Source organism: Pristis pectinata, chromosome 13 (genome assembly GCF_009764475.1).
Source record: "Pristis pectinata isolate sPriPec2 chromosome 13, sPriPec2.1.pri, whole genome shotgun sequence".
In the NCBI taxonomy this organism is placed as follows: domain Eukaryota; kingdom Metazoa; phylum Chordata; class Chondrichthyes; order Rhinopristiformes; family Pristidae; genus Pristis; species Pristis pectinata.
In genome coordinates, this window is record NC_067417.1 from 23,500,018 (window position 1) to 23,526,775 (window position 26,758).

The window sequence follows — 26,758 nt, forward strand, 5'->3', positions numbered from 1 at the left end:
CTTTGTCCACTTGTTGTAGCCGGATAATCTGTTGTACCCAGATAAAGCATACTATAGTCACAAAACAGAATTTCAGAAAGAACTAGACAGAAAAAGTTAAATTTCTGGACCATCTTGAATATCATGTCGGAGGCCAATTTCAAATAATAATAGTAATAATCCTTGCCATTGAATTTACATGTTGTGTTTACTTTTCATAGAGAAAGGAAAAATATCTTTGGTGTAGTAACAGCACATCACCGATGTTTGGATACTAAACATCTAATATAGTCAACAACAATAAATGAACTGGTGATTCAGCACAGAATACACACACTGCAACAAGAACAACTAAATTACATACAGACTAAAAAAGACAAATATTTCTTCAGTCATATTTAAAAAAAAACAAAAAATGTTGCTATTAACCCAGAGTGGGTACACATGTGGGTATGTTACTGTCCATCAGAAAAATCTATTTCCTTTGTCCCCCCCATTGGAATTTTTATTCTACCGAGGATCCTTCCCCCACCCCATCACCCATCGTAAATCTCTCCCAAATAATACAAGTGCAATGCACAAAACTTGTTTGTAGGCACTGATTTGAAAAATGACAGATCTCATTTGATCACAGAACAACCAAATTTGTGAAACGCTGTTTTCCCTGAAACTTCTCAAAGGGCTAATAATCAAAATGCATTAGTTTTAGAGCTATACAGCACGGAAAACAGGCCCTTCAGCCCAACTTGTCCATGCTGACCAAGTACCTTGATTGAGCTAGTCCCATATCCCTCTAGACCTTTTCTATCCATGTACCTGTCCAAATGTCTTTTAAATGTTGTAAATGTCTCTACCACTTGCTCTTGCAGCTTGTTCCAAATATGCACCATCCTCTGTGTGAAAAATTTGCCCCTCAGGTCCCTTTTAAATGTTTCCCCTCTCAACTTCAATCTATGCCCTCTAGCTTTGGACTCCCCTAGCCTAGGGGAAAGACTGTGGCTATTCACCTTATCTATGCCCCTCATGATTTTGTAAACTTCTATAAGGTCACACATCAGCCTCCTATGCTCCTGGAAAAAAAGTCCTATAACTCTCCTCATAACTAAAACCCTTCAGTCCCGGTAACACCCCCGTAAATCTTTTTGTACCCTTTCCAGTTAATGACATCCTTCCTGTAGCAGGGCAACCAGAACTGTAGACAGTTCTCCAAATGTGGCCTTACCAGTGTACAGTTATAACATGACACCCCCAACTCCTGAATTTAATATCCCAACTGATGAAGGCAAGCATGCCAAATGCCTTCTTCACCACCCTGTTTACTTGTGCCACCTCTTTCAAGCATGTACCTGCACCCCAAGCCTCTGTTCTACAACACTGCCCAGTGACCTACCATTTACTGTGCAAGTCCTGCCCTGGTTTGTCTTACCAAAATGCAACACCTCACATTTATCCAAATTAAACTCCATCTGCCATTCCTCGGTCCACTAACCAAGTTGATCAAGATCCTATTATAATCTTAGATAACCTTCTTCATTATCCACTGTACCACCAATTTTAGTGTCATCTGCAAATTTACTAACCATGCCAACTACATTCTCGTCCAAATCATTAATATAAATGACGAAAAACAGTGAACCCAGCACCAATCCCTGTTGCACACTGCTGGTCATAGTCGTTCAGTCTGAAAAACATTCCTCTACCACCATCCAGTCTCCTACCGTCAAGCCAATTTTGTAGCCAATTGGCTAGCTCACACTGGATCCCATGTGACCTAACTTTCCGGGCCAGCTGATCATTCAGTACCTTGTCAAATGCCTTACTAAAGGCCACGTAGACAACGTCTACCATGCTGCCCACATATATCTTCTTGGTCACCTCTTCAAAAAAAAACTCAACTAAATTCATGAGACATGATTTCCCATGCACAAAGCCATACTGACCATCCCTAATCAGTCCTTGCCTTTCCAAATGCACTTAGATCCTGTCTCTCAGAATCCCCTCCAATATCTTGCCCACCACTGACATTTGTCTCACTGGTCGAGTTCCCAGGCTTTTCCTTGCAGCCTTCCTTAAATGAAGGGACAACATTAGCCACCCTACAGTCTTCCAGAACCTTATCTATGGCTATCGATGATACAAATATCTCCACTAGGGGCCCTGCAATTTCTTCCCTAGCTTCCTACATCTTTCTGTCTTTTAGGACATTCAGCACCTCCTCTACTGTAATGTGGACTCTCTTGAAGACATCACTATTAACTTTCCTGAATTCTTGGCCCTCTCAAGATCTATGGTCTACTACAAGTTCAAATACAACCAGGTGGGTGCTTTGACTATTTTGCATAACGTTAAGAACACAGTCACTCTCAGCTTCCAAGCCTCAAGACTATTGTTTATTTGTGACACATCTCATGTTTGCTATTCAATGTCACATTAGTGTGGTATCCCAAACTCTGCACCCTGCAGAAAAGACTTCATCTTCTGTTCTTTTAGCTCACAGGAGAAGGCAGAGTGGGCACAGACTTTCACAGATGGCACTCATATCCTTATAGAGATGTCCCCAACAACCTCTTGCAGCATCTCCATGGTCCTTCAGCAGTTTAACTGCACCCCCCCCCCCCCCCCGCACCACACCCTCTGCCCCTCTCAGGAGCACTCTCCAAACTGCCTCCCATCACTGGAGCATCTACCTCCCATCAGCAACACTGTTCAGTGACTGGAAGAGTACGGTTTGCATTGTGGTACATCTCATTTCAAGCTGTCTGCAAAGATCTACATGCTGGGCTACGTGCTGACAACTTCAAGAACTTCTAACACATCAATAGGAAAAGCCTCGCCACAACTACATATATGGTAGTGTAACGGTTAGCGTAATGCTATTACAGCGCCAGTAATCGGGGTTCAATTCCTGCCGTTATCTGTAATGAGCTTTGTGCGTTCTCCCCGTGACTGCGTGGGTTTCCTCTGGGTGCTCGAGTTTCCTCCCACATTCCAAAGTCGTACGGGTTAGTAGGTTAACATGGATGTAATTGGGCATCGCAGGCTCATTGGGCTGGAAGGGCCTGTTACCGTGCTGTATAAATAAAGTTTAAAAAGTTTAAACTAACTATGTCAAGGTCTGTACCATGCTACACAAGGAAACCTGACAACACTGTTCTGAGAAGCTCACAAATGAAATTCTTGGTCTTTGTGTGTCAGGGTGACCCAAATGACACTTTAATGCTAAACCAGTGTGTGGAACAATTTCTCGGCCATAGTGTGTGCTGAAGTGATAAATGAAATAAACTGCTCAAACACCTGTAGCACATAGTTAAGCCAAATCGTGATGTTACCATGAGCTGTCCTTGTCCCATACCCCAGAGGTGCAATCAAATGCAATTAATCACATTGATCTGCATTGAACTACATGCTTCTTGTGGCAATGTTGCCCTGAATATTACAGAATAAGGACGTGTTGAAGATGTGAATGAAGTAGTAAAACATCTGTACCTATATCAATAGCCCAAATACATCTTTTTCTATTGATCCATATTCCAGGCACCATTGGCAAAGCCACCACTTATTGCCCAGCCCTAAATGCCCTTGAAAAGATGGTGCAGAGCCACTTTTTTTTTTGAACTGGTATAGTCCTTCTGGTGAAGGTACTCTCACTTTGTTGGGAACTCTTTGCCTGACAGCAATGAAGAACAAACAATGATAAACTGTACTTCCAAGTCAGGATGCAGTGTGACTTGAAGGGGAACGGGCAGGATTAGGAGGTGCTCTTGAAGTAGGCTAGGTGCATAACCGCAGGGCATTTTGTAGATGGTGCACAATGCAGCCAGGGTGTGATGGTCATAGAGGCAACAAATGTTTAGTGTGGTTGATGAGGTAGCAAATCAGGTGGGCTGTTTTGTCCTGGATGGTGTTCTTGGAGCTGCACTTGTCTAGGCAAGAGGAGAATTTTCCATCAAATACTTGTCTTGTACCTTGTGGACAGTGGAAAGGCTCTGGGATATGAGGAGGCACCCAGGACATGCAGAATATCAAGCTGTTGACCTGCTCTTGTAACATCAGTATTTATGTGACTGATCCAGTTGAGTTTCTAGGCAATGGTGACCATGAAAGATGTGGGTACTGGGGGACTTGGTGATGGCTGTGCCATTGACCATTGTGGGTGGTGTTTAGACTCTTGTGTTGGAAGTAGTCTTCTCCTCATACTTCAAACTGGATCAGGTCAATAACAAGAACGAGAAGCAGGAGTAGGCCATTTAACCATGACACATAAAAATACTGCAGATATTGGAAATCCAAAACAAAAACAGAAAATACTGGAAACACTCAACAGGTCAGGCAGCATCAGTGGAAAGAGAAACAAAGTTAAATGGATCAGGTCTGTGAGTTTTCATCAGAACTAGAAGAGAGAAAACAAGTTGGCTTTCAGCAGCAGAGATGGTGGGGGAGAGACAACAAAGGGTACCTCTGATAGGGAGAGATCAAATGAGTAAATGCGGTGGCTGCATGGGAAGCAGGAAATGCAACACCTGTCCTTTCACCTCCCACCTTCCCACCATCTAGAAGATCCAAACGGTCTTTCCAGGTGAAGGGCCAATTCATTTGCATTTCATCCAATCTACAGCCTCTTCTAGATCAGAGAAACCAAAAGCAGATTGGGTAATTTCTTTGCGAAGCACCTACATTCATCCCACAGGAGTGACACTGAGCTACTTTAATCTCCACCCCACTCCCTGTGGCTTCTTGCACTGTTACAATGAGGCACAAGCAAGGTGAAGAAACATCACCTCATCTTCTGCCTGAGCATGCTGCAGCCTTCCAGACTCAACAGCGAATTCTCTGACTTTAGGTAGATTGTTCCTTCATTCTGTCTGCATTAGAACTGGCCATTTCAAGCTCAAGTTGATTGTTGTCTTAGGTATACATAGGGTATAAATTCCATGAAAGTTAGCTTTTTGCAGCAGCAGCACAGTACATTATGAACATGACAAACATAAGTTAACAGAAACTATACATAACTTACACATGTGTAAGAATAAAACAACACCAGTGCAAGATTAAGGAAAAAGAAATATTACACAAGATAGTGTTCCAGTTTCTGCCTGCCATCATTTTGGTTCAGTGTTTTCTTTCTCCGTTTGGGTAGATTGGTCGGTTGGGCATGACCCACAGCCTTCCTCTTCGCAATACATAACACAGAGGGAATATACACATTGTCCCCAGGTTACAGCTGGGTTCTGTTCCTGTGAATTGCTCGTAACTTGAACAATTCGCAAGTCGTAACTTGGCTACAAACAGAGTTCCCAGGCGGCAAAAGATGCCTGCAGCCGCACAGCAGCCAGCAAATTGATTCTGCCAGTCTCCTAAATGCTCGTTCTTATGTACAAGCTGTACACGTCAGGCATTCGTAAGCTGGGGAGGACCTGCACTCTGATCCTATCAGCCACATTCAGTCACTTGGTCTCCTGCTAGCAGAAATATTCCCTGTTTTATGCATCTCACCCCTACCTTCTCTGCTACTTAAAGCCAATTTATTTTTTTTCTCTTTCCCAGTTCTGAGGAAGGGTTCCAGACCCAAAACATTAACTATAGGCCATTTGGCCCCTCACACTTGTGCCATCATTCAGTTAGATCATGGCTGATCTTTAACCTGTGCCCCACTTTCCTGTGTAACTCAATATCCCTTGAATCCCTTAATATCCAAAAATCTATTAATCAGCAATTCAGAGTTTCAGATTGGAAGCCAACCAAACACATTACATCATCCAGATCAACTAACTGCCCAGTTGACATTCCTGGGCTATATGCTCAGCTCGACAACAGCTTTACATTAACTCATTATATCACTTAATGCCATAGCAATTCCTGTTGTGTGTTGTAAATGGATGCATCTGGATTATCTCTGGATCGATGCCAACACACTGATGCAGCCTTTTTGCATGTACAGTAAATTAAGACAAAAGCAAGTTGACAGATTTTTAGATGAGTCTTGTTTTAACACAGAAATTATTTCAAACCTTGAGGTAAATCACAAAGGACCATCATTAATATCCAATTTCCATCCCAATCTCTGCACATCCAGCCCATCTGCGATCACATAGTGGGAACCAGTAGAGGCAACACCACTGACTGCAGTACCCAGAGCCAAGGAGACTTACATTAGCTACAGCCTCCTTGCTAATAGTCTGCTGTTTTTTTGACTTCTGCTGAAAGATATGCAAATATAGATATCAGAACAGAATCGAATCAGCTTCCACTTTCATGTCCTCTGTAATCAACCAATTGGACCACACATGATCACTATGACAAAATATTGCTGTCTTTGAAGCCTTAGCTCAGGGAGACAGTCAACACATTGAGGAAATAGCAACAGTAAACACCTGGAGAGGAAAAATAAGCTTGAGCAAAGAACATTTTATTTCAACCAGCAACCTTGCATTCTTCCACTTCTGAGCCACTTTCTTTCAGTACTGACAAGATCATGAACAAATTAGGGACGACTGAGATTTGCACATACCAGAACAGAGTTGCTTTCTGCACAGAGGGGTCGTCTTCTTCTCCTTCCTTACACACGTTATCCAGCAACCCTGTAAAGACGAAGATCAATTTTTTTTTAAAAAAGCCTGAATGTGGGTACACATGTATGAAACATGCAACAGACTATCATCATTCATCACGGCAACAATTCAGGATAGTGTCAACAACAACCTATATACACCTTCATATAAAAATCCAAGGCAGCCACAAAGGTAAAATTAGATTACACATGTTGCATCAAGGAAAGCATTAACAGTGGTGAGCAAGAACTTAATTAAAGAGGTGGATCTTAAAGTAAGAGAAAGTGGTGGACAGACAGGGAGGATGTTACGGAGGGTTGCATCTAGATGGCTGAGGCTGTCGACACTGGGATGAAGGGTGCAACGTATACAATGCTGGAGTTGGAGAGAAAGGAGTCCAGAGCTAAGATAAGATAAGATTTCTTTACTAGTCACATGTACATCGAAACACACAATGAAATGCATCTTTGCGTAGAGTGTTCTGTGGGCAGCCCGCAAGTGTCGCCACGTTTCTGGCGCCAACATAGAATGCCCACAACTTCCTAACCCGTATATCTTTGGAATGTGGGAGGAAGCCAGAGCACCCGGAGGAAACCCACACAGACACAGGGAGGACATACAAACTTCTCACAGACAGTGGCTGGAATTGAACCCGGGTCGTGGCACTGTAAAGCATTATGCTAACCACTACACTACCGTGCCTGCCACACTAATTGTAGGGTACAAGAAATTTAAGGAGAGGCAAGGGCTTTAGATACTAAGAGAATTTTTAACATGGAGAAACTGAACACAGAAACAGGAATGATGTCAAAGCGGGATGCTGGAGGGCAGAACCATAACATCACCTCATTGACAAGGAAAAATGTGTCTCATAATCTCGGCTAACTTTCCCTATTGGTAGGTGAACAAGCCAATGGCTTGGTAAATTTTGCTTCACATTTCCAAACATACAAAATTCTTATGTGCTTGACAGGATAAATGCAGAACACAAGAAAAATAAGAGGAGGAAGTCACCTGGCTCATCAATCCCACCCCACCTTTCACTCAACCCCAGATTTCAACTCCTTTTCTGTGATGATTCCCCACAGCCCTTAATCTTTCAAATAATTATCTACCTTCACTTTAAATGCTTCAAATGAGCTAGTTTCCACAGGAATCCCTGTGGCAGATTCCCCTGGCTGGGGATTTTTTTTTCACCCCAAGGTCTTTGGAATTCTGTACCCAAGAGGATGGTGAAGGCTCAGTCACTGAATATATTCTGGATAGTCATTGATGGATTTTTAGATACGATGGAAATTAAACAATACAGGGATAGTGCAAGCCAGTGGTGCTGAGGTGAAATATCAGCTATGATCTTACTGAATGGCTGAATAGGCAGGATGAGCTAAGTGCCCTTGTCCTGCTTCAATTTCTGATGTCCTTACAGCAACAGGAAGGACAGGTAATAGAAGATCAAGGAGTGACATCGATATGAATACCTAGCTGTAGTTTTGGCTGAGCTGAAACTTAGAAATTATTAATGACAGGAGCCTGGTGAGGGCAACACTGGAATAGACTGTCTTTAAGGAACAATGGAATGGATGAAAGTTTCGGCAGCAGATAGGAAAGCTGGTTGCTTGCATGGTAGTATGCAAGAAATTCAACTTAGGGGAGTTAAATAGATTGCTGAGGAATTAGATTGCTTAATTGGAATGGTGAACATCTGAATTTAAAAGAGCTGATTTTACAGAAACTTCTGAATTTTGATGTCCATGGTCTATTTCAAATTGAAATTAACATATTACATCTCATATTTTGCTGGATAGTTTACAACCCAATGGCATTAACACCAGATTTTCCATTTTCATGTAGCCCACACCCCTGGTGTTCTTCTCCCACACACTCACTCATCCACCCAGTTTTCGTCTCCTTTTGTTTACTTTTCCCCATCTCCTTCCTTCTCCCCCACCTGGTTCCATCCGCCCATCATCCCCTCCCAATCTAGTTCCACCTATCACGTACCAGCCTCTGTCCCACCCCTTCCACAGGCTGCAATATACTGGCAATCTTTCCTCTTCTCTCTCAGTTCTGATGCAGTCTTGACCCGAAACATCAGCAGACACCTTTTGTCTCCACGGATGTTGCTTGACTTGCTGAGTTCTTCCAGTGTTTCATATTAACAACTAATCAGTAACATTGAAGCCAGGTATTTTTACGTCAGTAATTTAGTTGGCAACCATCCTAAAAACACAATACATGCCAGATAATAAACTCTACTTACACAAAAGCATTCTGTTCAACACCTCAGAACAAATCTGCAAGTAAAGAGGAGAATTAGACCATTTCAATAGATCAAGTTAATCTCAAAACTTAAATTTATTTCAAAAATTTGCAACAATTCTGCTGAAGGCATCATTTTCTATCACTTATTGCATCATGAATGTGACTATATTTCAGTGTAGAAACAAAAAGTGACTGGGCCATTTCTCTTAAAAATGACTTCTTAAACCCTAAGCAATAAAGGACTGAGAACCCAGGGACATCCACATCCCAAGTGCTGACAGGCATCAAAGGAGGATTTTTTTGTTAAATACATAGCATTGCGGCCCAAGTGTTAACTGCTTAAAATAGTCACAACAGAAAAAAAATTGCACCCAAGTTTACTCTTTAAAAGATCTTCTTGCAGGACATATTTCTCTGGACCCAATGTCTCACTAACATTTACCAATATTTCTCCTCTTAATTTCACCCCTAAACAAAAGTAATGACACAGACAACTAGAGATGATAGATATAATCTGACTTCCTCCCAGCATCATCTCTCTTACAGCTGAACATAGAAAATTGTTTACACTTTATATCAGACTTGTGCAAAATTTTCCTACTGAACATACTTTTGATCACATCACAGTATAAACTATTCAAGCTTCAAATCTCCTGATAATGTTGTCGTTCATCCAATCTTTGCATCAGTTCTTGGAAGATGTACAGTAAGCTAATACTTTGCCTGAAGGTGATAATTTGAAGCATAATTTCAGGATAATCATGACAATCAGATTTCAACAATACCTTAAATTGCTTCTGTTAATACATTCATCCAAAAGAACAAGAATGTGATACAGAATTGAACAAAATTCCTTTTATATACAAGTACTTTATAAAATAAAATATAGTCATTGCTTTTTTTCGGAACTTTCCAACTAGTAGAGTTTAAATCTTTTATCACTGTACCATTGTGGCTGAAGCTTCATATTATGAGATTAATGCAAAGGTCACATTTTGCATCATTATTACCTTTGTTAAAGATGATAATTTAAAGAAATCATAAAAATAGCAATCCATTTTATAATGCAAATATTCTTACTTATATTAACCATGACTTCCATTTATACAGAACAGAAAATATTGGATCTACTTAAATTAATAAACAACAACCAATTAGCACACTGGACAATTAAGCTTTACTCGCCTTGTATGTTACAAATAGTTTATGCTGCTAAACTCACACAGAGGGACATCAATGTGAAGTGGTCCAAATTTGGCTATCTTTGGAATGTTAAGTTTGGCTGTGGGTTAAGTACTGGAAAGATTCAGGATTAAAACCCGATTAACAAATTATACTGCATTGTGTGGATAGGGATTGGAAAACGCTCTCCAACATTCTCCCTCTGGAGTTCAAAGATCTCAGGCTGGAATCTTTGTATCCAATCTTTTTATACATTGCGATAAAACTTTATCTGAAATTTTGATCACCAAATTTAATCAGGTACTTTGTGCAGCAGTACACCTCTGCGAACTTTATTCTGGCCCTCCAGCAGTGACATCAGTAGGTGTACATCATTTATGCCAGAGAGTTAAATAAAGCCTGCACATGTATTAAAGGGTCTGACCCTATCTGGGCCACCACCAAGATTTCGGACACAGAGATTGCCTGAGAATGTGTCAATTTTCCTTGAAGCAAATCCCTGTTTTATCATCACATCCAGGGTAATCTCCCACATCCCTTTCAAGCTCCATGGCCACTTGGATCTCTGCCATTTTACCGATCTTTTCCCAGAAATGTCCAATCTTCTGTCTGATCCTACTCTGTTCCTCACCACCATGATCCTTTGCCCACAACTTTCTGTGGGATCTCCCACTACGGAGGAAAGACACTTGCGCACAATTTGCATGCAAGGCTGGATACGCTGAAAACAATGTTTTAGCATCAAGTGTGATAGGATAGGGAACTCTCGCTGTCTTGCACTAGTGTGCCAAGAATCCACCTCCTTTCCCACATAATGTCTCTTCAACATGTGAAAACACATTTAAGAATTTCTAGGCTGTCAGCTTATACCAGAGAATTTAGTTATGGACTCTAGGTTCCAGCAAGTAGAGTCTGTATCATCCTCACCTGAGGAAACTGCTGAGCTTTAGGGTCACATTCCAAAATATTCGATTCCATAAATCCATTTCTAACTAATTCAGTGACGATATCTGAAAAGACAAAGTAGTACTTGGCAAGCATGACTAACTGTGAAACAGAATCAGAACTAACAGAAGGTAGACAAATGCTCAAAATCAGAACATGCTGGAAATATAGAGCAAGCTTGTCGGCATCTGAAAAGAAAAAGGTAGAAATATTTGGGCTGTGAATTCTCTATCTGATCAGAACTGTTCAGAGTCTTTTCTGTTATTCACTTACTAAAAGGGTGAATTAATCCTTACTTTATTTACCCACGTGAACTTAAAGAAGCTTAGTTAAAAAAAAAAGACTTCAAAGTATATTACAACAGAGGTGAACAAAAGCAGAATCCCACAATATGAAATCAGGGGAACAAGTTAGTAGAAAGATTGTGTTTTTTTAAAACAGCGAATGTATGGTGATGCATGCAGGGTATAGTACATCCTGCATACATTACCGTGCATTCACCATTAAAAAAACTCACAATCTTTCCATTGATCTATCAAGAGGTTATTTTTCATGGTGGATATAGGTAACCAGGCTGTGTCTATTAGGTGTTACACCCAAGGAAAAGCAATGAAATGGATTAAACTCATTTCCATTTATTGTCCAAACCCAATAGATCAATGGCCAAGACTTCTTGCTCCAGTTGCATAGATGCTATGTCAAAATTTATGACAAAAACATGTCAAGGACCATATGTGACCTTTGCTATGATCTGATCTCTCATCAGAACTAGGAAAAGTTAAAAATCAAACCCATTTTAAGTTGCAAAGAGGGAGAGTGGAGAGGGAAAAAAAAATGTCTGTGATAGGCTGGAGACCGAGAGTGACTGATTAGCACAAATGACAGTGGTACCTGTAGGGAGAGGTGATGAAGGTTTGTTAATCACTGCTGATCTGTGTGGAGAAGATGGAAATAGGAGATGAAAGAGAACAAAGAGGTGGCAAAAAAAATGCTAAAACCATGAGGTAAACCACTGCAGATGCTGGAAATAAGAAACAAAGCAAATGGCAGAATTATTCAGCAGGAAATGCAGCAACAGAATTGACATTACAAACTGATGACCTTTCAGCAGAACTGGCCTGTTCTGACATCAAATGGAAAGGCTGCCTATCTAAGATTATTGGATTCAATGTTAATCCCCAAGAGCTGTAAAGTGCTGGTCCAAAGATGATATGTTGTTCCTCAAATTTGATTCAGGCTTCATTGGAACAACATTGGAGGCCAAAGATGGAGAGAAAAAAAATGTAAGTGGGATGGAGAATTAAAGTTACAGGCAACTGCAAGCTCATAGCCACTCCTGCAGATTGAATTCAGATGTTTTGCAAAGCAGTCACTCAACCTACATTTTGTTTCCCTATGGACAGACCATTATTTCAATGCAAAATTTATAATGCTTTCTACAGCAATCTTACCAATGGGAACTTGCACATAAAATTTCTGCAAAGACTAACTACAAATAATAATGCAAAAACAAAGGTTAAACTAGCATAACTACAGAAAACTTGTGTCTGTTGGCCTTTTGCATTGCAGAGCTGGGCCACCAAGCAGCAGAGGATTTCAGCCAACTCTTCGGAGGTAGCCTGACGGATCAAGTCTGACTTTGCAGCAAACTTCCTTTTAAACTGAAAGATATCCCCACCCTCGTACTGTAATTATAGCCGAAAGTTCAAGGGCATTTTGGGCAACTAATTTGCTGTTATTGGTTCAACATACAACTAAAGTGTCAATAGTGTCAGATGCATAAAATTTCACAGATATTTTATAGGAAACAGCATTTCGTTAGGGCTACAGAGTGATCCCTTAGCTTTCCTTACTGCTGGCTGCCCACTGCTAAAACACCACAGGATTCTGGAAGATAACACAACTCACCAGTACATGAAATTGAAGGGAATAGCAAATTGGTTGAGACACACCAAAATATGGTGATGATTAAAGTATTACCTAATGTAGCTAAAGCATTCAGAATAAAAGTTTTATTTTGCCAAACTAACTTAGATGATTCAGGTTTTGCAGACATTGTGTTTTAGTATTTCACCTTTTTCCTACCTGACAGCATCTGCCTCTGTATATCTTGATGCTCGGGTTGATCTTCAGTCCCTGAGCAAAGGAGGCACAAGTTGTCGAAAAGCCAGCATACCACAAAAGTCACATCAGGATTACTGTTCACAGAGCAGAAAAGTCAGAGTTTATTCTCCTCCAATCAGTTTAGGTATATGGGTTTAAACTTCCTCTTTATTATTCTAATAATCATGCTAAATTACTCAATGAACTTGGGGAGGAGCTGGGTGGGGGGGCGGGGTAAGGGGGCTGCCGTCATGACATTCATTCCCTTTTTTCCTCCCCATGGCCAAAAGCAGTTTCAAGGATCACTGCAGCTACTTCCCAGTGCTGTTGCCAGTACTAGTTTCTGTACCACCAAACCAGGCTGGAGTCAGGGGTCCACCCACCACAACTCCCAGAGCGACATCCCACATTGATATTAAAAGAGTGACAGCAGGAATATTTTGTTTTAAAATCTACTTTGTGCACATGGAAGACAATGGAAAGAAATGGTGGAGGAGACAGAAAAAGTGAAGTTGAAAATAATCCAGATTTATAACCGATGATTCTCAACACTGATTGGTTAAAATTTACTGTAAACCAAAATGGTACAGTTAAATTTTGGAAATAAAAAGACAAGAAACTTTTTCTTTTCAATGTATTATAAGATTTTTATCATTTATGTTTCAGGTAAGGCCAGCATTCATTCCCATCTCTAATTGAGAAGAGGGTGGTGAGGGTGGCTGGGCACAGCTCAAGCTCCATCTATAAATTCGCCAATGACACCACTGTTGTTGGCAGAATCTCAGATGGCAACGAGGAGGCGCACAGGAGAGATAGATCGGCTGGTTGAGTGGTGTCACAACAACAACGTCGCACTCAACGTCAGCAAAACCAAGGAATTGATTGTGGACTTCAGGAAGGGGAAGTCGGGAGAACACACACCAGTCCTCATTGAGGGGTCAGCGGTGGAAAGGGTGAGCAGCTTCAAGTTCCTGGTCATCAACATCTCAGAGGATCTACCTTGGGCCCAACACATTGATGCAATCACAAATGTGGCATGCCAGTGGCTCTACTTCGTTAGGAGTTTGAGGAGATTTGGTATGTCACCAAAGACTCTTGCAAATTTCTACAAATGTACGGTGGAGAGCATCCTGACTGGTTGCACCACTGCCTGGTATGGAGACTCCAATGCGCAGGATCGAAAGAGGCTACTGAGGGTTGGAGACTCAGCCAGCTCCATCACAACCCTCCCCACCATCGAGGACATCTTCAAGAGGTGGTGCCTCAAGAAGACGGCATCTATAATTAAGGACCCTCACCATCTGGGACATGCCCCTCTTCACGTTACTACCATCGGGGAGGAGGTACAGGAGCCTGAAGACCCACACTCAGTGTTTCAGGAACAGCTTCTTCCCTCTGCCATCAGATTTCTGAACAGTCCATCAAGCCATGAACACTCCGTCGTTACTCCTCTTTTGCGCTATTTATTTATTTTTGTAACTTATGGTAATTTTTATGTCTTTGCACTGTACTGCTGACGCAAAACAACACATTTCACAACATATGTCAGTGATAATAAACCTGATTCTGAGCCACCTTCACACTGCAGTCCTTCTGGTGATGGTGCTCCCACAGTGCTGATGAATGGGGAGTGCCAGGATTTAGACCCAGTGATGAGCAAATAGTGATATACAATAAAATACCAATAATCCACAATCAAATTATTTGGAAATCCCAATGGTTTGGCATCTAGCTCACCAGGTCAGGTTTCCTGCACTCCCTTTTAACACATTGGCAACAGAGACCCATACTTTTCCTGAATAGATTGAAAATAATAATTTGACGCAATATGAAATAGCCATCAGGCCAGGGCATCTACACACTTTAATTATTTGGAACTAAGATATGTAAAGATAACACAAGTCTGATTTAACTTCCTGCTGTTTTAACTTCCTGCTGTTTTAACTTCCTGCTGTATAATGTACATTAATCCAGAACATTCTTTCAGACACATCACGAGTATGAACTCAAAATAAAAATTGGAGACATTAACATTAGAGCAAAAAGAAAGAGGTCTTACAAAAGTGAATCATAAACAAAAAAAATCTCAGCCACCAGACTGATACAGAGGAATATGAGGATTACATTAATTGTATGTTACTGATGGGATCACACAGCAAATTTTGAAAAAAGGGGAAAGATGATGTATAAAGGGAGAGTATATGCCATAGCACAAATAGTGAGAAATAAAGGATCATCTTTCCTTCCACCTTCATTAACCGTTTGATGCTCTTGCTCATATCAAGCTCAATTTTTGCTCAACAGTGTAATCTGTAAACAATCAATGTAACACCACACGGCAACCAACTGCTCTCAATATTAACCACATTATTGCCAGATACTGTGAATGAAACACAAAATGTTATTTATATCTTCAATGGACATACCTTGTTACAAGCTCTTCAAGGCTCACGATATTTTTCTTCTGCAAACGCCAAACAACTTCCAGCATGGGCATTTCCTTCCACAAAAAAAACAATTGAGTAATATCAAAAAATGCATTAATCAGAATCAGCAGTCTTTATTATATAAACGAACCATGTATAGTGCAGACTAGAACATTTCACTATTAACTAAACAAAAATAGTCAAAAAGAAAATTGAAATGAATATGCTTATCTGTAGTTCTATGGGCAGGAAGACAGAAAAAGTTCTACTTAGTGTTGAGTTACAAGCTAACAAGAAACCTTGTTAACAAGAGCCAACTATATAATGGCAAACATACGCAGAAAGATGTCAGGAAGGTTTTAGTTTAATCCACCATAAATTTTACTTACTTACTCGTAAACAATGCAAGGCACACCGGCATCTTTACTTTCTTAGAAGGTTAAGGAGGTTTGGCATGTCACTGACCACACTAACAAACTTCTACAGATGTACTTTTAAAGTATCCTGACTGGTTGCATCATGGTCTGGTGTGGCAATTCAAATGAGCAGGAATGCAAGAAGCTGCAGAGCAGTGAACTCAGCCCAATACATCACAGGCATATTCCTCCCCATCATCGGCAGTACCTACACGAGGAGCTGCTGTCGGGCAGGAGGTACGGAAGCCGCCTGAATCCCACACCACCAGGTTCAAGAACCGCTACTTCCCTTCAACCATTCAGTTCTTGAACCTGCATAATCCTAATCACTACCTTAGTATATCAACACAACGACCACTTTTACTACTTCGTACTACAATGGACCGTGATTCTGTTGCAAGGAAGCTTTTCATTGCACCTGGGCATAGATATACAGTACATCCTTATCAACTCAAATCTTTTGACTTTTTTGTTGAGCATCCCAACTCTACAAAATCAGTTTAAAACAAAGGTGGATCGGCATAAATGCAACGCATTTCAGAAGGAGCAAACTTAGTGTCAGAACACTTTCAGCAGGTTTGCATCCAGATGGAATTGCTTCTGTACTTAAGTGTCAAGTACTTGCTCCAGCTGCTCACATCACTATGGGGCAAATGCCATTGTCAGCTCTCTGGCAAGAAGGTAATCTCTCCTAAAACTATGGAGGTCTTCTATTGCCTTGATATCACTTGCACCCAGGACTATACCCTTTCCTTCCCACATAGTCAAGGGCAGAGTCTTCTGCTGAGAAGCCAGCTCCAATTGGTGTGACCCAGAGAGAAAAAAAAAAGTTTCTCCTAGTGCAAGAGACTGGCTGGCTGGGCTTTCAGGCTTTCTCCCTGCAACAGATTTCTCTCCTTAGTTTCTTTGGGGTTGCTGTATCTGCACCAGGTTCAGCAGTCTGGGAGCAATGCCTCGGGGATTCCATGAGAAGTGCACCAGTACAGATATAAAACTTTGCTCAGCCACAGGCTGCACTGCAGACTCTGCTGAAGAATAGCCATGTGAATCTCTGCAGAAAACAGGCTTCTGTGCTTCTCGGTCTCAAAACCAATCTCACCATGCAAGGCTTTTTTGCCTACAAGGAAACCTTTCAAAGATCAGTGTGTAGATTGAATTCAAAATATTGCAGATTCTGGAAATCTAAAAGAAAACAGAAAACGCTGCAAAGACTCAGCAAGTCACATGTTAACTGGGTACTTTTTGACAATTGTGAAAAATCAAAAAAAAGACTGCAGATGCTAGAAATGTAAAATAAAAAAAAAATCAGAAAATGCTGGAAATACTTAGCAGATCAGACCATATCAGAACTGACTAAGGGTCTTCAAACCTGAAACATTAACACTGTTTCCCTTCCCACAAGGATGGCCTGACCTGCTGAGTATTTTTAACATTTTCCGTTTTATTATAGAATCAATTCAAAAAGCAAGGAAATAAAACATGGATATCTGCACATTAAAATTTGTGATGCTTTGATCCTCATGGCATCATTGCATCTTTAAAAGAGCACACTAAAAATTATAGGTAAATATTTTTCTTGAATCAGCATTCACTCCCGCACAACAGCAGAAGGGCAATACCATTGAAGCAATCTGCACAGATATCACCAAATCCTGCAGGCACGCTGGCCCAGGGAATCCAAGAGAGTGGCATATTGGATTCAAATGTGCTCAGCAACAGGAAGGGGACTGATTGATGGATGCAATTGTGATTCCATGGCTGATACCAGTGGGTTCAGATCCAGCCCCATGTGTTTTGATGTACGTACTAATACAAATGCAGTGGTATGATAATGAAGTATGCAGATAATACAAAGATGGGCCACGTGGTTGACTGGGGGGAGAGATTTCTTTTCATTTCCTGAAGGATATAGGCAGCTTGGTCAGTTGGACAGAAGAGTAGTAAATGGAACTTAACACAAATGCAAAGTAATCTGAGGAAGTGCAACAAGGCAACAGAACATTCCATAAATTGGAGGATTTTGAGAAGTGTGAAGGAACAGAGGAATCTTTAAGTATATGGTTATAGATTATTAAGAGGCAGCAGGTAGGTAAGGGTGGTTAAAGGGGCCCAAAGGATGCTTTCTTTTGTTAGCAAAGGCACAGAATACTATTTAACCATTGTTAGGCCACAGACCAAATAATGTACAGGGTCCTGGTCACCGCACTCCAGAAAAGACACGACTGCATTGGAGTGGATGTGGACAAGATTGACATGGATGTCACCAAGATGCAAAATGGGGCTGTTTGGCTGGTTTCTTTGGAACAAATGAGGCTGAGGGCAGACTTAATTGAGGTGTATATAAAATTACAAGGGACCAGAGAGTAAATAGGAAGGACCCATTTCTGTTGAGGAATAAAAAACCAGGAGGCACAGATTTAAGGCAATTGACAAAAGCATTAGAGGGGAAACAAGGAAATAATTTTATATCCAGAAAACGCTAGGAACCTTGAATTCACTGCATTCAATGGTTGCAAGAACAGGAACACTTGCTACATATAAAAAGTACCTGGATATGTGATTGAAGAGCTGTGACCTGCAGGGCTATCAATTAAGTGCTAAAGAGAAAGTTGAGACTGGTAGCTCTATTATGAGCAGCTGGATGTGGGCCAAATGGTTTCTTGTGTCCTCAGTATGAACTGAAAATCTAAAACATCCCTAGTTTACAGGACAGAGCTCTTTTACCTTCCAAACAACTGAAAACTACGACACATTAAATATTTTGTCATGTTATATTTTTAAATCAATTTATAATTTAAAAATTTACAAAGAGATTATTCCATTATCACGACAGTTGCATTACATATTGAACAACACAAACAATCCAACTAATCCATTCTTAATTTTCTCGGTCAGTTACTGTAACAGGTCATCTGTGCAACAACCATGATCTCTTCTTCTGACTGTCTCAATCTTTCCGACCCACTTCTGAACTTATTGAACAGTGTTGGATTTCTACAAGGATAAAATCGAAGCCTGAAAAATCTATATCCCTTAAAGCTACAGTTCTTCAGGTTTTTGTATTTTAAGAGCAAACTTGCCCAGGTTTCCCTCTTCTTTCTATCATCTTAAGTTTTAAACACCATTTGTGACCTCAATTCTCACTCTTATAACTGAAGAGGAATTTCACAAAGTATTGTCATCGTTACTCATTCAACCATTCCACAAAGTGGTTAAGGGTAATGATCAAACTGCACTTTCAGTTTAAAGTTAAAGTTAATCTCTAATTACCCACATTATATCTAATAATCTTTTATCAACTATACAACAAACACAAGTATTTTCTATAGTACCAAGGTACTCTTGGGGGAAAATGTGGAATTTTCAGCACCAAACATTCTGCTCCTTACATTAAATTGCATAACAGATTATACAGGTAATGCATTTTATAAATGGACTAAGATCAGTCCTGATGCAGGGTTTCAACACAAAACATCAACAATTCCTTCCACCCCCACCCCCACCCCCTCCCCCTCCCCACGATACTGATTGACCCACTGAGTTCCTCCAGTACATTGTTTGGTGCTCCAAGCTCCAAATTCCAGCATCTGCAATCTGTGTCTGCAACTAAGATTAGTGATTGGAATAAAAAAAAGCTGCAGATACTCCTAGTCACATCCCAAAAAGACACACTCAGCAGGTCAGGCAGCCCTGTTTCTCTAACCACAGAGCTACTTGACCTGTTGAGTGCTTCCAGCAGTTTGTGTTTTTGAACTAACATGAGGCTGGAAATAATCCTCACTGAGGGCAGCCTGCAACATCTTAAAGTTTCCTTGGTTGGTTATTGATTGCCAACAAAAATCTAATAAAAACTTTTGGTAAAGGTTACAACTGGAGGGTTTTCTCATACATTCCTTTAAACTATTATAATGAAGCAGTCCACGTCCACATATCAAATGCCTATGTGTTGCTTGGCAACATTCCAGTTTGGCCTGACACATGGTGCATTTGCTTCTTAAGCAATAGATGATGAACATCACTCTAACCTCCCCTAGACATTCAATGGCCAAATTCCTTACCTTCGACATCCTGTGAATGACCACTAATCAGAAATTTAACTAGATTATATATAAAATATCTTACCTCCTGACTCTCCAATAGGTTTCAATTATCCAAATGATACAAGTCAAGAAAATGAGAGACCATCCTCTTTACCTGAATGTCTACAACTCCAGTAACACTCAAGAAGCAGAGCAGACAGCAGCGTGTTTGATTTGCACACCATCTATCACTCCAAACATTCATTCCTTTTATTATCAGTTCACTGTGGCTGTATTGAGGATCATCCACAAAAAACACACTGTAGCGACATCAAGATTTCTTACACAATACTGCAATGGAGTTGATTTGGGGTTAAATATAACCTGATGATCTGATATTTTTGACCATAAATCAGATATTCTTCTGACCTCAGCTTCACTACTTCCACATTAGAATACAGCTTTAGCTGTGACCACATAATTATAAAGCACTGGATTCTTTTCCTCACCTTTGCTTTCCAAATTTCCTCACTGAATTGCAGTCGGCTGAGCATACTGGTGGACAATAGTTCTTGTAAACTCTGCAGTAAACAGACAAGCTTACTCTGTAACAGAATGAATGAAGTAAGAGTTACTTAGCAGTGGTATCAAGAAGTGAAAATAAGCACTTTTCAGGTGGTTCTGTTAGGAAAAAAAGTCCATTTTATTCTTTTGCTTTATGAATTGTGAGCAGAGTCTACTTTTTTGATTATTTCTGACCATTTCTTTCTAACCATTCCTTCTGATTGTTTTAAAAACAAAGACTGTGATCATTCCATCCCTTCCAGAATTAAGATTTAAAATGAGCAAAATCATAGTAAATTCATTTTTCCCCTTTTGCTTAACTTCTGTACTTACCAAGGCAAGATGGTTTCCCTTTATAAATAAAAAAAAATTGTTGAGGTATGATCACTCTGCTATGTGTTAACAACATGCTACCATTGTCAGCCTCAGAAGGCCACTTCCATTCCCCATATCAGGCAACCTGTGCCTTTTGAGCAAAGCAAGCACAGCTTTCTACTAAAGGTTACAAATAGGCTGCTGGTCAAACTTACTTCATGTAAAATAAACATACAATCCACAAAATAACTTTTACTCCATTAGGGAGATTGCATTCTCGGCCTGTAACGTATGTTAAACCTACAGGACCAATCAACACAATCAAGTTACTTTCAGTTCCAAACAATGCACCTGACACTGAGCAATATCAAAATCAACAACCTGCAGATGCTGGAAATCTGAAATAAAAGCAGAAAATGCTAGAAACACTCAGCAGGTCAGGCAGCATCTGTAGAAGCAAAACAGAGTTAAAGTTTCAGATCAAAGTGAAATGATAACCCTGTTTCTCTTTCCTCTTATTTGGGAACAACATGGCCCTGGAGTCTGGGCATCTGCATGGTACATAAACTAAGCTTTGGCAAAACAGGGGCAAACATCTAAAAATCTCTCCTTTCCTACGTCTTGGATATAACCTTTCCCCAAGTCAACCACTACTGCGATTTGTTCAACACATAAACCACTGGCATTTTCAGATCCATGGATTGTGAAAGACTTAACTGTGAATAGCAATGTAGAATGCCTTCTTCTCAGCCGTGTTATTTACTGCCACTTTCATTCTTATATTGCAGTATAAGCTCCATTATCCAACATTGGCCCAGACACCCCCTCAGTGATGCACCCAATATCAGTGCATACAATCCCCCAGTACCACGCCCATTATCAGCCCAGGTGCTCTATCAACACTGCACCCTTTACTGGCTCAGCCAGTCCTTCTAAGGTGCCAGTTACTTGCGCATGCATTTTAATGAAATACTGATAACCAAGCTTTTAATGTACTCACACCAAGAGAAATTCACCTACTCGCTGAATGGAATCCAGTATAATTGTATGTCTGGATGTATCCCCAAGCCATGCTATCTGCTGAATTTTCTCCACAGATACTCGGGCAGACAAAAGCCCAGAAGGCAGGTCCATCAGTAAAGCTTGCTCTTGTATCACTGAGGCTAGGAAGGTACATTAGAAAAAGTTAAATCTTTTAAATTTCTTAAATGACTGAGATGTAAAACAGTTTAATACAGATAATAATGATGGTTTTAAAAACTATTTAAGTGTCATAAACAGCATCAAATAATTAACAATATCATCAGCCTTGTCCAGAAGTAATTTTAATTGGGTTGCCCAATGGCTCAAGTGGTCAAGACCTGAAGGTCAGTGAACACTCTCATTGAGGTTTTTCCACTGACAACGAATTCAGACTGGATTTCACCAGTCTGAATCCAGCAAGGATTCAAAGTTAGATTGCAGTGGGATCAGCACTCCTCTTCTAAGAACAGAAATTTCAATAATCATAGTGGTTGATGATGTTCCCCAACTGTAATATAAAGGAATAAAAGTACACTGTAACGGAACACTACTACATCCCATACCCTTGTTGAATGTATGGGATACAAGAGAAATTTTGACTGAAATTATTAATGAAGGCATAAAAAGAAAAATCTTCTATGAGCAATTATGTAATGAACTCACCTATAAATGAACCTCCAGCAGGAGCATTAGCATTATGATCGCCAGAGTTAACATTGCCACGATTACATAAACGTTTGCTTTCTGACCCAGTAACCTGCAAAGAAAATTGTTTGTTATTTTCAAACTGAAATTCATGTTCTTACAATTTGGGAGTTATCTTTCCCATGTCAAAAGAAACTGCTCACTCACGTGTACTTCTTTCCTAATTTAGCCATTCAGAAGATTTCCATAGTAAGTCAAGTTTGTTACCTCAAGGAGCAGATCACCAAGGTTCTGATGGTGCCTCATAAACTGGATCACAGTCTCTTGCAGGAGAGGTTCTGAAGGGCATCTCTTTCGCTGCCTGTGTGATCTTGAACCTGAAGAAATTAAAGATATGGTGAAATCCCCAAGTCACTTAATGACAACATCAACAAATCACAGAGTAATTTCCAAGATCATCAAAACAAATTGAGCAAGACAGAGTACACAATGATTGGTTCCTGTGTTTCCTTCATTCCCATGAATCCAAGTGAAGTTGCCCACTTTTGAGGGCATCCATTTGTTATTATTATTAAAACAAAACTATTCCACAAATCAGTATTAATCAAATACTTAAAAATTTAATACTTGCTTCCTAAAAAATGAACATACGTAGTTAACAAAAGTATTTGTGGCATCAATCTGTCAATCTTAGTAATTTATCACAGTATTCCCAGCGATCAGCACTATTATTTATGCAAATAATATTAGAATTTCATACCCACCATAAGGTATTTCTTGCAATTTATTTTAATTGCCATTTTAAATATTGGTATTGGTTTATTATTGTCACATACTGAGGTACAGTGAAAAACTGATCTTGCATACCATTTGTACAGATCAATTCATTACACAGTGCAGATACATTGAGTTAGTACAGAGTGCATTGAGGTAGTACAGGTAAAAGCAATAACAGAGTACAGAGTAAATTGTCACAGCTACAGGGAAGTACATTGCAGGTAGACAATAAGGTGCAAGGTGACAACAAGGTAGATTGTGAGGTCAAGAGCCCATCTCATCATATAAGGGAACCATTCAATAGTCTTATCACAGTGGGGTAGAAGCTGTCCTTGAGCCTGGTGGTATGTGCCCTCAGGCTCCTGTATGTTCTGCCTGATGGGAGAGGAGAGAAGAGAGAATGACCCGGATGGGTGGGGTCTTTGATTATGCTGGCTGCTTCACCAAGGCAGTGAGAGGTATATACAGAGTTCATGGAGGGGAGGCTGGTTTCCATGACACGTTGGGCTGTGTCCACAACTCTCTGCAGTTTCTTGCTGTCCTGGACAGAGCAGTTGCCGTACCAAGCCATGATGCATCCAGATAGGATGCTTTCTATGGTGCATCGATAAAAGTTGGTGAGTGTCAAAGAAGACAAACCAAATTTCTTTAACCTCCTGGGGAAGTAGAAGCGCTGGTGAGCTTTCTTGACTGTGGCATCTACGTGGTTGGACCAGGACAGGCTATTGGTGATGTTCGTTCCCAGGAACTTGAAGCTCTCAACCCTCTCGACCTCAGCACCATTGATGTAGAGAAGTGCATGTACACCACCCCCTTTCCTGAAGTCAATAACCAGCTCTTTCGTTTTGCTGACATTGAGGGAAAGGTTGTTGTCGTGACACCATGTCACTAAGCTCTCTATCTCCTTCCTGTACTCCGACTCATCGTTATTTGAGATACGGCCTACTATGGTGGTATCATTTCCAAACTTGTAGATGGAGTTAGAGCCGATTCTGGCCACACAGTCACGAGTATATAGGGAGTAGAGTACAGGGCTGAGGACACAGCCTTGTGGGGCACCGGTGTTGAGAATAATCGTGCCGGAGGTATTGCTGCCTATCCTCACTGATTGTGGTCTGTTGGTCAAAAAGTCAAGGATCCAATTACAGAGGGAGGTGTTGAGTCCCAGGTCTCAGAGTTTGGTGATGAGTTTGCTTGGAATTATAGTATTGTAGTCAATAAACAATAGTCTAACGTAGGTGTCTTTACTGTCCAGATGCTCCAGAGCTGAGTGTAGGGCCAGGGAGATAGCATCCGCTGTAGACCTGTTTCGGCGATAGGCTAATTGCAGTGGGTCGAGGTTGTCTGGGAGGCTGGAGTTGATGTGCGCCATGACCAGCCTCTCAAAGCACTTCAAGATGGTGAATGCCAGAGCCACTAGTCGGTAGTCATTAAGGCACGTTACCTTGCTTTTCTTCCGTACCGGGATGAGAGTGGTCTCTTAGAACAGGTGGGAACCTGAGATTGAAGCAGGGAGAGGTTAAATATATCCGCAAATACTTCTGCCAGCTGATCAGCACAAGATCTGAGCACATGGCCAGGGACACCATCTGGGCCAGATGTTTCCTCGGGTTCACTCTCCGGAAGACTGACCTTACATCCTCAACCGTGACCACAGGTTCAGCTGCATTGGAGGCTGTCAGAGTGGATGGTGACAATCCATTTCCCTTCTGTTCGAAACGCACAAGGAATGCGTTAAGCTCATCAGGAAGGGATGCAACATTGTTAACTATGCAGCCCGACTTGATTTTGTAGCCCATTATAGCACGTAACCCCTGCCATAACTGACGGCTGGTCTGGGACTCTATTTTGAACCGGTATTGTCTCTTGGCATTCCTGATAGCTTTCCGGAGGTCGTATCTCGATTTCTCGTGCAGGTCAGGATCACCAGATTTGTGTGCAGCAATCCTCGACTTCAGTAGGGAGTGGATCTCCTGGTTCATCCCTGGATTCCAGTTTGGGAACACCTGTATTGTCCTCTAAATAACTATTTTTATGAATATATCAAGTGTTTAAATGCGGACTGTGGCTTTAAAGAGAATGTGAAGGTGTGGCTTTTCCAAGATCTTGAAAAAAAAGAGTGGATTGCATTTCTAAGAGTCTTTCTTGATCACTGGACATCTGAAAGTGTTTTGCACCCAACGAAATATTTTTTGATGTAGCTACTGCTGTAACTGCAACAATGAATTTTCAGTCAGCAAATCCCCATAAACAATACTGTTATAATTAACAAATAATATGTTTTACTGATGTGACTTGAGCATAAATATTGGTCAACGCCTGAGAGAGAAGTCCACAGTCCTGTCAAAGGGCCTTTGACCTGAAATATTAACTCTCTTTCTCTGTTCACAGATATTGCCTGTGTGATGACCAATGTTTCAAGCATTATCTGAAATAAAAACAGACTTGTAGTATATTCAGCCTTTTGATTTTCAATAGCAAGTCAGTTTAGAATAAATGAATTTAATATTCTCACCTTCTAAAGGAAAAAAAGGTTATTAAGCCATTCACTTACTTAATTACTATTTCAACGTGACATTACATTTTAAATGGCCCCATCGGGGCCTGTTGCTATCCACTTCCCTTTCAACAACTTCCACAGCAACCATCTATTTAACCCTTTATTTCTATGTATTGAATTTATTTACCACATTTATTCAACTGTAGATTTTATCCAATTCTTTCAGGTGGTTTCTGGCTTGTTTTGTATGTTTATAAACACTTTTGATATAAAATCAGTCTATACAAGTTGACAGAATGTGAAGTTAGTGTAGAAAAAAAGTACATATACTTTCCTGCTTCACCTAACAGAGATACCGAGCAAAATTTGGTAAAATGAGCATTACTTTAATTCAACCGAGAACTTAAAAATAATTTTAGGATAAACTCACCCAGCAATTGCGAGAGTGTTTTTCTCTGAGTAACGTCAAATCGGCAATCCGAGGGAACACTGGACATTCTGAACTTTATATAAAATAACAAAATTATTGTGCATAAAATATATCTTAAATGCACAGCTTTCTTTAATATCTCCCGTCTACTTCATTCCTTCTCCACGGTAAAACTGTGTTATCGTTCAGTATTGTAGCACATTACTCACAGCTCCCTGATGTGACTATTAATCCACATGTCTAAATGCTGCATAATAATAGTAATAGCATCTTTATACATCATATATGGTATGAGTTGATACAGTTATAGCAGAGTTCAGCTAATGTCCCCGCTACAGCAACCCTAAGTCACTGGTACAATTGTACGAGTTTTGCTATATCATTAATACAAACTTACTGTCTCCTTTTACTTATAATGCTATTACTTCGTCTGCTGGAGTACATTGAACATCAGTAACATATAATTATGTAGTGTTTGCACAGCAGTCACCCTCCTGCTTACTGCGCATGCTCTTTTTCCCTCGCGTGTTTAATTTCACTTCCGCCTTCCCGCTGATCCCGCGCTGCGATGTGATTGGTGGTGTGTTCTCCGGAAGTCACTGCTTATTTGCGAGTGCCATTTGA

At 40.5% G+C, this 26,758-nt stretch overlaps 1 protein-coding gene across 3 annotated transcripts in view; it reads right to left on the reverse strand.

The window, feature by feature from the left end:
- Nucleotides 1-26,758, reverse strand: part of LOC127577517 (Fanconi anemia group A protein-like) — a 55,546-nt gene extending 28,788 nt beyond the window's left edge. Inside the window, exons 1-11 of one of the 3 annotated variants that reach the window (XM_052028759.1) lie at nt 26,637-26,722; nt 26,135-26,207; nt 22,695-22,804; nt 22,446-22,539; nt 21,780-21,922; nt 20,390-20,485; nt 15,446-15,519; nt 13,002-13,114; nt 10,899-10,981; nt 8,788-8,821; nt 6,488-6,557 (exon numbers count right to left, since the gene is read on the reverse strand). In XM_052028759.1, coding sequence (XP_051884719.1) covers nt 6,488-6,557; nt 8,788-8,821; nt 10,899-10,981; nt 13,002-13,114; nt 15,446-15,519; nt 20,390-20,485; nt 21,780-21,922; nt 22,446-22,539; nt 22,695-22,804; nt 26,135-26,201 — 884 coding nt within the window. In that variant the 5' untranslated portion in view covers nt 26,202-26,207; nt 26,637-26,722. Of the gene's footprint in view, nt 1-6,487; nt 6,558-8,787; nt 8,822-10,898; nt 10,982-13,001; nt 13,115-15,445; nt 15,520-20,389; nt 20,486-21,779; nt 21,923-22,445; nt 22,540-22,694; nt 22,805-26,134 lie in introns of all 3 variants that reach the window. The other 2 variants (XM_052028757.1, XM_052028758.1) reach the window with 2 other exon arrangements.